The sequence below is a fragment of the Crocodylus siamensis genome, chromosome 3 (assembly GCF_052110815.1).
Source record: "Crocodylus siamensis isolate JL-2025a chromosome 3, ASM5211081v1, whole genome shotgun sequence".
In the NCBI taxonomy this organism is placed as follows: Eukaryota; Metazoa; Chordata; order Crocodylia; family Crocodylidae; genus Crocodylus; species Crocodylus siamensis.
This window is the reverse complement of record NC_143397.1, coordinates 189,989,778-190,006,517: the sequence shown is the minus strand read 5'-3', so window position 1 is coordinate 190,006,517 and position 16,740 is coordinate 189,989,778. Positions and strand designations below refer to the sequence as shown.

Genomic DNA, 16,740 nt, shown 5'->3' with positions numbered 1-16,740 from the left:
TAGGAAGTAAGTTTAGAAATGGGATGCCACTTAATTCATGATTATGGAGGAGTGTCTTAAGTCTGAAAAGGGTGAGAAGCCCTGTCCTAGACAATCATACCAGTCTGTATTTATGCATGTGCTCTTGGGTATGAGAGTAAACTGGTGGCAATGTGGTGGGGCTACTTGTGGCAGGGTAGCAGCTCCTTGGTTGAAGAAAGGTTAAGGGACATCACTGAGGCATTAGGCAGCAGTTTTTATCTGTTGCTCTCTGGCAGAAACTACAACTATTGAGGCACTCAATGTCTAGACTAATTCTGGCCTTTGGATTCTGTCTCAAAGGTCTAAAGAGGGATGGTAGATAAGGGGCAGCCTCCACTCCTCCATACTCTTGCCTAGGTGTATGCATCGTAGGTCTTGGTACGACGATTATGATCTCTTGTGTGTACACTATGATGCAGAGGATCAACAGTTGCTTATTAACTATTAATTTGTGCAAGCAATTATCCCATCTCAAGTGCAGAACTTTGAACTTGTCCTTGTTGAATCTCATCTGATTGACTGCAGGTCATGTTTCCAGTCTATCCAGAAATTCTGGATCATAGCCTTAATCTCCAGAGCATCTGCACATTCATCCAAATTGGTGTCATCTGCAAAACTGCTAGGTGTGCACTCAACCCCAACATCAAAATCATTAATGAAGATGTTGAACAATACTAGACCCAGAACAGACTCCTGGGAAACTCCACTAAATAGCTTCTCCCAGCAAATCATTGAGCCATTGATGACTACTTATTCAGCACAATGATCCAACCAGTTATGTATCCATGTTCGAATACTTTCTTTTAGTCTGTATTTCCTTAGCTTCTTGAGAATGTCTGAAAGGGAGTCAAAAGCCTTGTGAAAGTAAAGATGTATCACATTCATTACTCTCCTCCCACCCACAGAGCCTGACACTTTTTAACACAGAAGGAAATTGGGTTGGTCAGGCATGACTTGCTTTTGTTTGAATCCATGTTGGCTGTTCCTAATCAGTAGATTCTTATAGCTGAGCAAGAGAGACTAACCTCGTGCATGCTCAGCAAGTCTGTCTTAGGGAGAGTAGAGGGACATATCCTGGGTTGCAAACCCAAGTGAAATCTAGCATGCATTGTCACATGCCATATGTCTGAGACTGGGCAGACAAATCCTTACAGTTCTAGCTGGGCATCTCTTGGCCTCAGTGGCCCTAGGAATTTATGGGTCTCTACTAGAATGAACTTTAAAGGTAGATGAGCAGGTCCTAAAGACTGAAAAAGCTTCTGCCCATAAACTTCCTGTAAGTTCAGAGACTGGACTATTTGCTTGTTGCAATCAAGTAGAGGCTGATCTTGAACCTGGAAATGAATACAGTTAGTTTTCTTCGTCTGAGATTGGGTGCCATCCTTCCCATCTTGAAACCGTAATGTACCCAGAGTGTTCCGTTTCCCTGAGATCCACAAGGAAACTCTTACCATTACCCCCAGGATTGGTAAGCTGTTCTCAGGCTGGGAGAAGGCCCTCTAAAAGCAGGATGGGGAAGGGAAATGGGTAACCAAACCAATAGTAATTATTGACTAGACCTAGAGAAAGTATTTTGAGCCCATGCAGGGGTTTAACAAACCAAGCAGTTGTGGAAGAGAAGGGGAAAGAGGCAGTTCATGGCTCTTGACTCCATTATTAATGACATCTTTGTGGGCTGGAGTACAGTGTAGTTTAGAATAGAGAGTCAATGTTTAGTTATGAAACTGTAGGTGCATTTTAGTGGATTATTCAAGCAATTAACAGGAAAGCTGATACCAACTCTAAAACCTGGTTATGAGCAGTATAGGAAGAATTCGTAGGTTATATCTTGAAGTGGGCATAGTACCTCCCTTTGAATGCTTGAGAATTATGTTGCAATGTCCAGGAACACTTCTGTCGTCCCGGTTTTAGTCCCACTGCTGCAGGTTTGCTCATGAATGAAAAAAAAAAAGAAAAGAAAGAGAATTGCCATCATTTACTGTCAGTTGACTGGTCAGCCCTTTTGACAGATGGAGTAGATGTCAGGGTACTACTTTACTGAATGAAGGTTTGCCAGCCATCAATATGGCCATGGGGTCAAATCAAGAAGCACTCGGTAATTCAAGATACAGAACTGTAAACTAGCTGAGCAGTGACTCCTTTTATGAAGAAGCAATCATTTTTTAGCCTCCCATCACTTTTCATAGATTTCATAGACTTTAGGACTGGACGGAATCTCGCAAGCTCATCAGGTCCAGCCCCCTGCTCAAAGGGCAGGTAGTAAGCAGGGGTCAAATGATCCCAGCAAGGTAGGCATCCAAGTGTTTCTTAAAGGAATCCAGAGTAGGTGGTTGCACCACCTCTAGGGGGAGTCTGTTCCAGGCCTTGGGGGCTCGGACAATAAAGAAGTTTTTCCTTATGTCCAGGCTAAAATGTTTTTGCAAGAGTTTGTGACTGTTGGACCTCATCATCCCTTGGGGTGCATCCAGATCCTGATGCATACCCCTTATGTACTTATAGGCTGCCACCAAGTAACTCCTGAGCCTGCACTTCTCCAGGCTGAAGAGTTCATAGCACACAGCCTCTCTTCATAAGGCCTGTTCTCTTGCCCTCTGATCATGTCCATGGCTCTATTCTGGACTGTTTCAAGCTTCTCCACATCCTTCCTAAATTGTGGAGCCCAGAATTGGTGAGACCACAGCTGAAGTACTGCATCCAAGACTGAGTACAGCAGGAGGATGACATCCTGGGTCTTGCTCGAGATGCATCAGTAGATGCAAGCCACTGTTTTGTTTACCTTGCCAGCTGTGATATCACATTAGTGGCTCATATCATCTTGCGTTCAATCACAACCCCCAAGTCTCTTTTGGTCATGGTGCTAGCAAGTGTAGCATTGCCAAGCCTTTAAGTGTGATGCAGGATTTTATTCCCGAGGCAGAGCACCTTGCATTTCTCCATATTGAATGCCATCAGGTTTTCATCTGACCACCTTGCAAGCCTATTGAGGTCAGCCTGGATAACCAGCCTATCCTCAAATGTGGAGACTCTTCCCCAAGGTTTGGTGTCATCAGAGAACTTGGCCATTCTGCTTTTGACACCAATGTTCAGATAATTTATGAAGACATTAAAGAGTACAGGTCTGAGAACGGAGCCTTGGGAAACACCACTAGTCACCGAGTGCCATGTTGATTCGGTTCCATCAACTACCACTCTCTGGGTCTGACCTCAGAGCCAGTTCCCCAGCCATTGGACCGTGGAGAAGTTGAGGCTGCAGTTCCCCAATTTTTCCATGAGGACATCATGGGACACCGGGACAAAAAGGCTTTTTTAAAGTCTAAATATATGACATCAACCTCTTCCCTTTTTTCCACATGATATGTCACCTGGTCATAGAAGGAAATGAGATTGGGCAAACAAAACTTACCGGTGCTGACTATCCCTCAGAATGCTGCTTTTTATTATCCTGTCAAGAATGGTTTCTTTGATAATATTTTCCAAAATCTTCCTAGGGATTGAGGACAAACTGATTGGCCTGTAGTTTCCCAGGTCTTCCTTCCTCCCTTTCTTGAAGATGGGCAAAATAATTAGTTACGGCCTGTAGAAGAGCCTCACAGGCCTAACAGGGGGCTCCTCCAACCCCAGTACCCTTACCACAATTCTCCAGGTTTAAATAAGGGATCCTGCTGTTAATGCATCACAGCCAAGAGCAATTTTCAGTACCTTCCTGGCCAACTTTCAGGAAGCCTCTACAGTCCATTGGAAACAAAAATACAGAAATATGTGCAGGGGTTTCCCTTATCCCTGTCCTCTGTTGCTCTCCAGTGTAGGGTCCCCCCTATCACCACTTTCTGCATCCTTTTGGGCTCTCTGCTGTGTACTCCCAGCCTAGCAGCACAAGGTTTTGATCTCAAGCTGCGACTTGCCTGTCTTGTATTAATGTGAAGCACCTGGGATGAACTGAAATCATGCGACTGCTCCCCTGAGGGTATAAACAGCACAGGCTGTTCTAGCCCAGGTTTAGTGTTCCCAGATAGGGCTTTCCCCACCCAGGGGCTCCATTTCCCAGGGAACCTTAAAGGGGCCTGACCACAACTGTGCTCTTTGGGTCTTCTCTGTACACCAGGCTTTCCCTGCTGTGACAATTTGCACCTCAGCTTGGTAGTGCTCTGAAGGTAAGGGTTTTGTTGCCCTCTTGCCTCCAGACCTGTCCCGGGGCTTCTTGGATTTGCTACCTCAAGATAGACTCTCCAGCTGCCCTGTTTCAGTGGCTCCTGTGGCTTCCCCCTTCACTGGTGGGGCAGCTTGCCTTACAGATGCTGAGGGGAAGGGAGTGAGCATGGATTTTCTTCCTCTAACTTTCCCTGCTCTTCTACAAGTGAACACACCGATAATGGTGGCATGCTGCTGGTCACACAAAGGAAGGTGTAAGGACATGCTGCTAGCAGAAAGATCGATTGGTAAGCTTTGTAGCTTGGAAGCAGTGGAGTTCCTTAGGAAGCCAACATCTGTGAGGCGCTTCTCCATTTGCAATTTACCTGACCAGTAGAGAGTGTAACCAGCACTGTATTCTATTAGGCTGCCTTTTCCCGGTAGGCGCACCTCACTTGGGCTGCTATGTCAATGTCTAGCCTAGCAGGCTCATGGGCAACCAAGGCTGAGCGTCATTGAGGGAGGCTTCTATCTTCAGCGTCCAGCATTGAATGGTTATTTCAGCATGCAAGATGCAGAGGTTTTCTTTTTTTCCTGCCTTTTGAGGTGGGGTGGTTTTGAAGTTTTTGTTTTCCTTTTTGTTGTAATTCAGACACTTTGAAGATGCCTACTGACAGCAGTGAGCCTGCTGGATGTTTGGGAGATGCACATTTCTTTAGGCCACCTTTTCTAGGCCCTCTTATTTAGCAGCAAGCAGTGCTATCCTTTAAAGGCTGCTTGGACATTCAGGGTGCTGCTGGGTGATGACATCATCTCCAGCTCATCATCAGTATGACCCATACTCCTGACCTGCTCACATGCAGGATTGGGCCTGTGGCTTCTAGTCTCATTGTACACCTACCATTTTCACCCCACTCCCAGTGCGGTAGGACTTGAAGGACTTGTTTCCTTCCTGCTTGCACATGAAGCTTTAAAGTGGAGTGCAGTTTGCACTCACTGGCCCCACTCTTTAGGCCTGAAAATCATGTGCCTGGCAAACTAGGATGGTGGCAGAGAGATGTCCAGGCTGTAGGTTTAGTTTTGGAGTATTCTTCTCCTAGGTGGATTGCCAAACCAGGGCTAAAGAGTTCCACCTGCCCAAGTTATTGGGTTGGGTCACTATTTGTCAGGAACCTCACCTTTGACCTTGCCGCCATGGGAGACCCTACCAGGAAAAATATTTCAGATGGCATTGCTCTCAGGAGCATTGTACCATGCAAGCCTCTTCACCATGACAAGATTGAAATCCAGGGAGAGGCTGAGAAGCCAGGCTTCGGTAAAATGTCCACTCAAGAATGAGAAGTTTTGGAAACCACTTCCAGAGTTTTCTGAGGAGTTTGGACAGGTTCTTTTAGTAGATTTGGAAGTTGCCTGAATCTTCTGATGGACTGTAACTATCATTCTGAGTATCTCCCATCAAATGAGATCATTCTTCAGTCCACTGTCATGGGGCCGGAGTGTCTGAGGAATAAACCAGGGATTAGCCAAACAAGCAATTGAGAAGATCCTGAGCAGAGAGTGTTAAGAACCAGGAAACTGGATAGTCCATTCTGTCATTTTGTTCAGAAACATTTTAGAATCCTCAAGGCCTAAAGAGCCATTTTGGACAAGGCGAGTAACCTGGAGGCCACTGAGCAATGCTTACTCACAACTAGATGGGCACCCAATATCTTTAGTTGTGATCATTATAGATTTCATAGATTTCATAGACATTAGGGCTGGAAGGGACCTCGGGAGATCATCGAGTCCAGCCCCCTGCCCAAAGGGCAGGAAGTCAGCTGGGGTCATAGGATCCCAGCAAGATAAGCATCCAATTTACTCTTGAAGGTGTTCAATGTAGGTGCTTGAACCACCTCCGCTGGCAGACTGTTCCAGACCTTGGGGGCTCGGACAGTAAAGAAATTCTTCCTTATGTCCAGCCTGAAACGGTCTTGCAGGAGTTTGTGACCGTTCGACCTCATCATCCCTTGGGGCGCTCTGGTGAACAAACGTTCCCCCAGATCCTGGTGGTCACCCTCGATAAACTTATAGGTGGCCATCAGATCACCCCTGAGCGTACGCTTTTCCAGGCTAAAGAGTCCCATGGCTCTCAGCCTGTCATCGTAAGATCTGTTTTCCTGACCTCTGATCATGCGCATGGCTCTCCTCTGGACTCTCTCAAGCTTCTCCACATCCTTTTTGAATTGTGGAGCCCAAAACTGGACGCAGTACTCCAGCTGCGGCCATACCAAGGCCGAGTACAAGGGGAGAATGACGTCCCGGGATTTGCTTGAGAAGCATCTATGGATGCAAGCCAGCGTTTTGGTCGCTTTACTAGCCGCAGCATCGTATTGCAGGCTCATGTTCGTCTTGTGGTCAATGATGAGCCCCAAGTGTCTTTCTTCTGTAGTGCTATCCAACGTAGCACTGCCGAGCCTATAAGGATGCTGCAGGTTTTTCCTCCCAAGGTGGAGAACCTTGCATTTTTCGGTGTTAAACACCATCAGGTTCTCGTCCGCCCATTTGCTGAGCGTGTCCAGGTCAGCCTGGATCACCCGCCTATCTTTTGGCATGGATGCTTTGCCCCAAAGTTTGGTGTCATCGGCGAACTTGGCCAGTCCACTCCTGACTCCAATGTCCACATCATTAATGAAGATGTTGAACAGTATGGGTCCCAGGACAGAGCCTTGAGGGACCCCACTGGTCACGGGGCACCACGATGAGTGACTGCCATCGATTACAACCCGCTGGTTCCGACCATGGAGCCAGTTTCCCAGCCAGCGGATCATGGTGGAGCCAAGGCCACAACTGGCCAGTTTGGCCAAGAGGTGATTGTGGGATACCAGATCAAAGGCTTTTTTGAAGTCAAGATATATGACATCAATCTCTTCTCCCTTGTCCAGGTGATAGGTCACCTGGTCATAGAAGGAAATGAGATTGGTCAAACAAGACCTACCCACAACAAACCCGTGCTGGCTATCCTTTAGAATGTTAGCCTGGGCCAGTCCATCAAGGATGGCCTCCTTAATAAACTTTTCTAAGATCTTCCCCAGGATAGAAGTCAGGCTAATGGGCCTGCAGTTAGCCGGATCCACTGTCCTCCCTTTCTTGAAGATCGGCACCACATTGGCCTTCTTCCAGTCTTCGGGCACTACACCAGAGCGCCCGGAGTTTTCAAAGATCCGTGCCAGGGGCTGGGCTATGACGCTCGCCAGCTCCTTGAGTACCCTGGGGTGCAGATTGTCAGGGCCGGCTGACTTGAAGGTATTCAGCTTCTCAAGGTGTTCCTTCATAAGGTCAGCATTTATGGAGGGTAGGGGATCCCCATCACCCGGATCTCCCTTTCCCATAGCAGGCATGGGCATCCCATGGGACTGGTGAAAGACTGACGCAAAGTACCTATTTAATAGGTTGGCTTTTTCCTGGGCGTCAGTTGTCAGTTGCCCCATCTGGTTTAGCAGGGGTCCAACATTGCCCTTGCTTTTCCTCCGGCTCCCCACATATCTGAAAAAGGACTTTTTGTTGTCCTTGATGCTTGAAGCTAGTTGGAGTTCAGTTGCAGCCTTGGCTTTCCTGGTTTGCTCCCTGCAGGACCGGACCAGCGCAGAATAATCCTCCTTGGAGGTGACTCCCATCCTCCATCCTTTGTAGGCTTTCCGTTTTAGCCGCAGGAGGTCCACTAGGTCCTTGGAGAGCCAGGAGGGCTGCTGTGCCTTCTTGCTGCCTTTCCTCCATGTTGGAATAGATTTAGCTTGTGCATGGAGGATCGCTTCCTTGAGAAGCAACCACTCTTCTTGAACTCCCATTTCCCTGGGGTCACGGTCCCTGAGGGCCTGACCGACAAGCCTCTTGAGCTTGTCAAAGTCGGCTTTTCTGAAGTCAAGGACTTCTGTATTGCTGACTGACTTGCCAGCTTTACAGCGGATGGTGAAGGTGATCAGCTCATGGTCACTGTCACCCAGCTTCCCATCGATCACTAGGTCACCGATTAGGTCGTCCCCTGTAGCCAGTACCAGGTCGAGCAGCACTTTGCCTCTCGTTGGCCCATAGACTTCTTGAGTCAGGTAGAGGTCATCCACACACGAGAGAAAGCTTTGTGACCACTCGGATTTTGCTGAGTGATCTTCCCACGAGATGTCTGGGTAATTGAAGTCACCCATGACAACCAAGGTTGTGGAGCAAGCGGCCTCAGTCAGTTCCCGGGCAAACTCCTGGTCAAGCTCAGGACTTTGAGTGGGAGGTCTGTAGTAGACTCCCACCGTTGTGTCCCCTGTGCTGTTTTTCCCATGAATTTTTACCCAGAGGGTCTCTAGCTGTCCATGCCGGTTGCCAACATCAGCTTGCAGGGACATGTAGCTTTCTTTCACATAGAGAGCTACACCCCCACCCCTTTTGTCAACACGATCCCTCCTGTACAGGGTATAGCCCTCTATACCCGCGGTCCAGTCATGGGTGGAGTCCCACCAGGTCTCCGTTATCCCAATGATGTCATAATTCTTTGCACTGAGCAGGAGGACAAGCTCCTCCTGCTTGTTGCCCAGGCTCCTGGCATTAGTGTACAGGCAGGCAAGTGTGCCCTTGGGGGCTCTTGCCTTGCCCACAGATTGTGCCAGGGCTGGGGCAGGGGTGGGCTCCCTTAAGTGCCTTGGTCTGCTGGCTTTGCAAGGGTCGCTCAGCGGGCCAGCAGTGGCAGTCGTCCCCCCATCCCCTGTGTGCGTGGAGAGTGATACTAGGACAAGTAGCATACCAGTACAGAGTTGGTACCACAGCAACACTTAGTGTTGAAGAGGCTGAGTCAGAGGACAGTCCTGAGTACAGTGATGGATGAAGAGAAAAGTCCCATGGAAGGGCACTTGTAGAAAGATTTAAGTTTGGTGGGACGGTGAACTTGTTTGTGTTACTGAAAGAGCCTCTGAGCATGAGATGACAAATCTGAAGGCAGAGAAGCAGTACCAAGTTTTCTGGTGTCAGTTATATCAGCACAAAAACTGATGCTAAAGTATCTGCTGTTGCCATGGGCTGTGCAATGCTCAGGGCAGAAGCATGGAGACTTCTTATTCTTGGCCCTTTTAAAAAACTAAAGAGCTTCTGTTGGTTCCAGATGACCATACTGTCTGTCTGTGAGCTTCTTTTGCAAGAGCCATTGGGGGCTGAGGAATCTGAGATGAGTTTTTGAGAACTATAAGGGGCTGTGAATAGTTTGAGACTTGGAATTTTAGGGGGAACCTATGAAGGCTGAAATTTGGATCAGCCAGATGTAGAAGAAGTATATTTCTGCAAAGGGCCTCAAATACAAGGCCTTTCTCTAGAACCAAAATAACACTATTGGAACCACTGACTGATACCATTGATTAAGCAGTGCTGGTCTCGGTGGTGACAAGGTAGAGAGAGATTCCTGAGAGAGGTGCTGAAACATACAGAGACCTATAGTGCTGTGAAAAATCTCTTCCCTCTGGACTGGGGAATGAGCTCCAGGAAGTGTTCAAAAGGTACCTTATAGAGCTTGGTCTCCCCTTCCTCATGGGTCCAAAAGTGAAAGTTCTAACAGCCACCTGTGGGAAGAGGTGGAACAAGAGTCTGGGAGTGGACTTCTTCAAGACAAAAAGGGACTTATATCTCTATTTGAAGTTGGTCTACCACTGTTGCAGGATGACATTGTCCAAAACCAGGTAAGTGGGGAGTGGTCGTGGATATAGGCATTGTCATATATCTATTTTCTTTCACTCCAAATAGAAAAAAATAAGAAGGAATACAAAAGAAAACTGCTATCCTGCTTAAGAAAAGAGGTAGAAAAACTGTCCCAATCTGACAATAGTTTGAGTTTTCACACTGTTCCCTGGTGTTAGCCTTCTCACCCTTCCCCTTTAAAGTGTAAATTACCATTGCCGGGTGCACAAGCCCCTGCAGATGTGATCTGAGGCCCTTGAGCACAGTCATTTGGGATGCAACATCTCAGGAACTACCTTGTGTGAATAAGAGAAGAACACTGAACTTAATTATTGCTATATTGCCTAATTCTGGCCATATGCTAAAAAAAGATAATTATTTATTTGTAACAATGGCTGATGTTCATATAAGCATATAAAAATGATAAAACTAAACACAGTTTATCATTAGCACCAATAGAGATCACAAACGGTATACCAATAAATCTAATGTGGAGAAACATGTAATATTGCACAAATCACCCCAAAATATTATGGGTTCTCGACACACATTTCCGGTTTTTTCCTAGGGAAAAAAAATTTGTCTTTATAGTGGCCCATAACTTACTAGTCAGGACACTCTCTTGGAATATGAAATGCCTTTTCTACGATAATTCAGACAAGACCCTTGAAGCTGCATCTCTCACTGTGAAGGTGCTTTATATGGCAGACTGTTGGATGTTCTGGCATGGCAGCTAATGGTAAATCTGTTCCTTGACTAGCTGTAAGAGTCAGATGCACAATTCTGAATGAAATGTGAATTATAAGAAGCCTTAACAGGAGACAAGTCTTCTAGGCCAGGTCATATCTATAGCTAGAAGTTTGTTAGTGTAAACATATCTTCTTTCCTCTTGAAATAATTGAGTACTCAGGCAGAAGGGAAATGTGGATTTTTAATTCCATGTTCATTATTAAATTCTTATCTTTCTTTCTTTTTTCTCCTTAGTCCATCATTCCAATGTATACTGAAAACATTCAGGAAGCATATAGAATGCCTAATGAATGCAGTAAGAGATGTTTCAAATAATACGTTCCTTTTGACCATTTTTTACTTTTCCATCTCCAAATGCATATCCCAGAAATGTATATTCTTCCTCTGAATCTTGTTGGTTTTGGTTTACTCTCAATTCTGTGGAAAATGGAGTATCCATGGATGCTCAGATGTTAATGTGCATGTCTTGGATGAGACATAAGCTGCTGCCAGATATTTCTTTAAATTTATCATAGGATGTGATCCACATTCCCAACAGTCATGCCTTCTGCCATGCCGATTGTGTGTAGCAGGACATATGTTATTGGGATCAGGGATCAGATCTCAATTGCACCCTACTTGCCATCGCAGGGGCAGACTGGGATCATGATCCTGGGATCCCCCAGCACTGGCAGCCTAAACGCTGGGTGCCTGACAATCGTCATCTTGTTGGCTCTAGTGTGTTCCCCGGAGTCAGCCAATGATCATTGTCTAGTGCCAGCCAGCTCTGGTGCTGTCCTGGAACCAGTGGGCAATCGGCTGATGATCAGCCTGCAGACACTACACCAGGGCTGGCTTAAGCCTCACTGCAGTCCTGGAGCCAGCCAAAAATCAGCTGATGGTCAGGTGGTGGGGACATACTCGGGCTAATTGAAGGCTCAGTGTAGCCCTAACCCAGACACATGCTCAATTTAGCATGGTGGAACCCCTTCTCTTTCCCCTCCTAATATTACATATATTTTATGTAATAGTTTTGGGGCTGAATTACTTTTTTGTGGTGTCATGAATTCCTGAACATGTGGCTGGGTTACTGACATGAGTCAATGTGTCTTTAGTTTCAAGGTGAGGTTCTCCCCTGAAGGCCTATGGCATAATGACAAGGAAGATAAACATTAAAGCAAGTGATTTCAATTACTTGTGGGTGGAGCACAGAAAGCTTTGCAAAGATGAGGACATAACTTTTACAGGGAAGACTGTGAAGGAGATTAAATCCTTGCTAGTTTAGCATGACATAGGGAAAACTCAGGCTTATATGGCCAGACAGTTTCAGGGCAAACCTCTCTGGATTAAATTGGATTGGGAACAACTGTGGGAGATGATCCAGCTCATCTCAGTGATTCAAGCTGCAAAACAGTGATTCTCCACCAGGGTCCTGGGGCACTCTTTGTTACGAGGAAAATCAAGTTTGAGGAAATAAGGAGTTAATATCAAACTCAGGCTTGTCCCCTCTGCCAGGAGTTAAGCCCTGTAATAATAAATATGTTAGTTTTTTAAATTAAGTGCCACTTAATTCATAGAAGTTAAGGAGTGGTGTCTTGAGTCTAAAAAATTTGAGACTCACTGTGCTAAAGCGAAAATCAGTGCTGTTGTATTGATTATGAAGGTGCTGAAACGAAACTCAGGCAGGCACTGGGTCACTGATATAATAGAATGTGATAGGTAAAGAAGGCTTTTACCTATGAAACCTTATGCTCTCTGAGCCAGTTAATCCCAAAAGTGCCACCCTGTCCTGCCTTTTGATAGTGAGGGAAACATTTAGTTTTGGGAAATCTGGGAGCTCTGTTTATTTGTTACTCTTAGTATATGTTTAGTCCACCAAAGCTCTGAGACTTTTATTTTTCTAACGCGCAGGATTAATTAGGTGGCTACATGAAACTTTTTTGTGGCCAGTCATCCCACTGTATGGAGGGCTTCCAGTTAAACTTCGCACACACATTGGAGAACCCATTCCATATGATCCACATATAACTGCTGAGGAACTAGCTAAAAAGGTATGTTGGTCCCTCTAGCAATATCATATTGCCTTCTAGATCTTAATGTTCTCTTATCTTCATTTTAAATGCGTTTTTCAAGTGCTTTTATATCTCCATTTCTCTTTAATATAGACTTTATGTTAGAGCTTGAGTTACGGGATACATCAAGGCTGTCCAACTGGTAGCTCATGGCCCGAGAAGGGTTAATTTGCTACTGCCCATCTCCTGCCAAGCATTGCTTTCCTTACCGCAATGGAGGCTACTGTTACCAGGCTCACTAGGCTCCTCCACTCTCTAACAGCTTTTGCTTCCAGTTCCCAGTGCTGGAGGGAAAACAAGGCAGGAAATCACTATTGTGGGGCCCAGGAAGCCCAGACACAGGGTCCCCATACAGACGGGAGCTGTAATCAGTGTGCCACGGCACAGCAGGGGACGCACCCGTGCAGTGCAGTATCAGCAGTGCGGCACAGCAGGTGGTGTGGTGGGAGACCCATGCAGCATGTGAGCCTGTGGGTCCATCAAGGAACACAGATGCAGCTTACATGATGTGTGGCCCCTGGTAATTTTGAAGTTGGGCAGCCCTGTGTTACATACTGTACCGGGACAACTGTAGTAGATTGTAAGCTCTGCCAGTGATATTGTGTTGTCATGGCATTTGGTGGTGGGTTTTTTCCCTGTACTGCTTGAATCGCAAACTTTCCTTTTACTTCTTGCCTTCCATGTCTTGTGTCACTTCTGTCACTGTATGTTTATGGTTGAAAAGTTCAGTTTTAATCAGAATGGCTGAAGTTTTCAAGTTAGTTAGTCAGAGTGTCAAGACACATACTTGAAAGTTTTTTAATCTTTTGAAATTGGTGGCAGTTTTTGCTTAAATATCTATGAGGATCTGGGATTTAGGCCCATTTACATGCTTTAAGATTTGTTTATGATGTATGTTCAGGTGTTTGGCATAAAAGTTGCTATTAGTACTTTACCCAAACCAAAATCTGCCATCCTCTGGTTTACACTGTTTTCAGTTCTGTGGATTCTAGTCTATGTGAATCATACAAAATTCTGCATACCAACTTGAAGTACAACTGGGCATATTTGCCTAAAATGTCAGATTGCTGGTCCCACAAGAAGATGGGGACAAAATTTGAGAAAGGTGCCTACTGCTGCAAACCGTGGACTTACGAGGGAGAGGGGAGGCAATGCAAGAATTTTTTTCCTGACAATCTGCGAGCTTTTGACTGAGAGTCAAACTTGTTTTACTGACACATCTTTTTCCTGATATATTTTATGTAATGTAAATGCAACTCTTTTGCCAGACCTCAATAGCAGGGCTGGGTTCAAATTTAGGGGCACCTACACATGAGCAATGAGGCTGCTCTGGCACACTGTAATTACAGTTCCATTGAGCAGGCTTAATTAACTGTGTCTGCTGGAGCATGGTAATTACCACACTCCAGCAGATTCCAGCATCTCATGTATCAGTTTCCCTGAGCTTAAAAATGGCAGCAGGAGCACTATAATTAAAGCTCACCAAACAAACTTTAGTGGAAGTGACCCTACCGCCATTTTTAAGCTAGGGGAAACTGATACATGAGATGCTCCAGGTGCTTTACTTAGAGCGACTTTTGGAGCCACTCTAATTACAGAGCCCCACTCCTCCCTCCTTCCTGCCACCCCCCCAGCATGTGTATAAACACCCTAGAAGGTTAACATGAGCCACAGTGAAAAAAGGAAAGTTTTAGTTCTCAAAAAGAAGCTGGCATTTATATATTTTCTGGGGTTGGAACCCTGCTTGACTGCAGTAATTGTTTTAAATTAGCTGCCCCCCTTGCCAGGATCTTCAACTCAATGCCACCCCTTGATGCCCTGACTGCTCCGGGCACCATGCTGCTCCATTTTCCCTATCCCAGCAGTATTACAGGCAGCAGCACACAGCTGAGAGATTGCTCCTGGCATGGTGCTGTGCTCCCACTTGTAGACAAGATGCTGCTGTTGTGCTCTGTCTGTCAGAGCTTCCATTAAACTGCAGTTGCTTTGTGTTTTTGCTGATGACTACAGCTTCTTTTAGGGACTTCACAGTAACGAGGCCAGATCAGAAGCTTGTACCCAGCTGGTCGCAATGAGATCAGGGCAAGTCATCCTTGAACAGGTGCCATCTGATACAACCCCAGAGCTGTGCCCTGGTCCCATCTGGGTTGAATGAGGCAGTCATGGAAGCCAATCCCCAATAGCCACAGGCAGCAGGCCCCATCCACTCCAACCCCTAAAATCTAGACATAGCCTATAGTATCGTTATCTGAGCAAAGGTGAAAGTTCTTTCCCCCGACCTTCCATGCATTTCATTACCAGTATTCGCTAAGATGCTCAACATTCCTTGATTCTGGTTCATGGGTCTTGATTCTGGTTTGACCTTCAGCTCTAGCTTTTGTCTTGTGATCCTGGCCAAGCCTTGGCTTACCCTGTTTCCAGCTATGGCTTCTGACCTTGGCCTGTTCTGACTGTGGCTCTGGCTTCTGACTTCAGTTCTGATGCCAGACCGCTCTGTGACCCCTGGCTCCCTGGGGAGCTGATCTGGACTGTTACAGAAAAACAAGTCAAATAAAGCTGTATCTTACTTTACCATATTATAACTCCTAGTTTATGCTCCTTTACAAATTATTTTCTACGATTAGTTTTACAAAATTGAAATGATTTTTTTTATCCTAGCTGATTCTTTTTCCTCAGCCTGATATGACTGCAAGAACTGCACTTAGAAAAATGTAGGCTCTTTGAGGGACTGTATATGTGTTCTAGGAGGCCTTGAACTCTGTAGTTAGTTCCAGTTTTTAATACAGGATTTTCCTTGTAAAGCACTTCCAAACCGAGAGAGGTGCTCACCTGATTTCCGTATCTTTGGGTTCTGGAAGACTTGGATACTGACTTCACAAAACCTTACTTCCAGACCTGTTTGTTTCAATGACAATAAAAAGACCAACCATTAATTAAGTGAGAAGAGGGTATATTACAGTTCTGTTGCAGTATAAGTTATGCAGTGCTCATTGCAATATTATAGCAGTCTTTTTCGCATTTGGTCAATAGGTAATTTTGCCATCCGTTTCAATCAGAGCACAAAGTTCTTCTGTGTTTACCATTTTTTTTTCATCATTATATATTCGTATGGACTGCCTAATTCAGGAAAGTGTGTATGCACATGATGTTATTTTGTACTGAAAACCCAGAATGAGAGCTTATGCAGCTTGCCTAAGTGCTCTCCAAAATTATAACTGTAGTTCTTTTTTTAAGGAAAATTCTGTAGAGACAACTAGCACATGCACCTTTTCCCAATAATTCCTATCCTTCCCCAGCTCCTCGTTTCCAGGTTGCAAAAGGTAATTGGGGTTCTAGGATTTGTGTGCCTGCATAATATGAAGACTTTTAAGAGTTTAACTGTCTCTTCTTTCCTTAACAGACAAAGACTGCACTCCAAAATCTGATACAAAGACACCAACAAATACCAGGAAGCATGTGGAAGGCTTTATTGGCACGGCTGGATAAACCCAAAAAAGATGATTAGAAAATTTCACCTATTTAGTGATTCATTAATTATAAAGTCCAAAATGACATTTATTTCATTTAGCAATCCTCTGAAAATCCATGGTAAAAGATATGTTCTGTAGAAATGGTTGCTACCAGACTGTCATTGATGTTGCATGTTTAATATATAGGTGGCTGTATAACCGAAAGTTATTTGATTGATAATAGATTTTCCTATGTCATAACCAGGGCTCAATCCTGCAGTGTTTACCCAAGCAAGATTGCTGATGATTTCACTGGGAACCTTGCTTAAGTATGGTTGGCAGCAACAGATGGAGAGATTATGCAAAAAGATGCACTTTTGTCAAGTTAGGAAACCAAAAAGCAAAGTGGGTTTGGTGCCTAGCTGTTACTTTAGGTAACTAACTGCAGTGTTCAGATCTTCAAGACACCCTTCTTAGAGACAATCTAAACATGCAAATACCTAAATTCCCATCTGTGGTTATGTGCAAAATCTGTCTGGGTCCTAATGCTGCTGAGTAGCTAGGAAGCCAGACCCTGGGAAGTGTTTCAAAATAGGTGTTGCAAGCTTCACCCATAGGTCCAGTCTGGTAGGCACTTTTTTGAGCATGTGTGTTTG

At 45.3% G+C, this 16,740-nt stretch overlaps 1 protein-coding gene across 1 annotated transcript in view; it reads left to right on the top strand.

The window, feature by feature from the left end:
- Positions 1 to 16,140, top strand: part of LOC149869249 (DGAT1/2-independent enzyme synthesizing storage lipids-like) — a 32,734-nt gene extending 16,594 nt beyond the window's left edge. Inside the window, exons 4-6 of the mRNA XM_090037696.1 lie at positions 10,819 to 10,879; positions 12,475 to 12,614; positions 16,036 to 16,140. Of these exons, the coding sequence (XP_089893822.1) occupies positions 10,819 to 10,879; positions 12,475 to 12,614; positions 16,036 to 16,140 (306 nt within the window). The remainder of the gene's footprint in view (positions 1 to 10,818; positions 10,880 to 12,474; positions 12,615 to 16,035) is intronic.
- Positions 16,141 to 16,740: the final 600 nt, after the last annotated feature.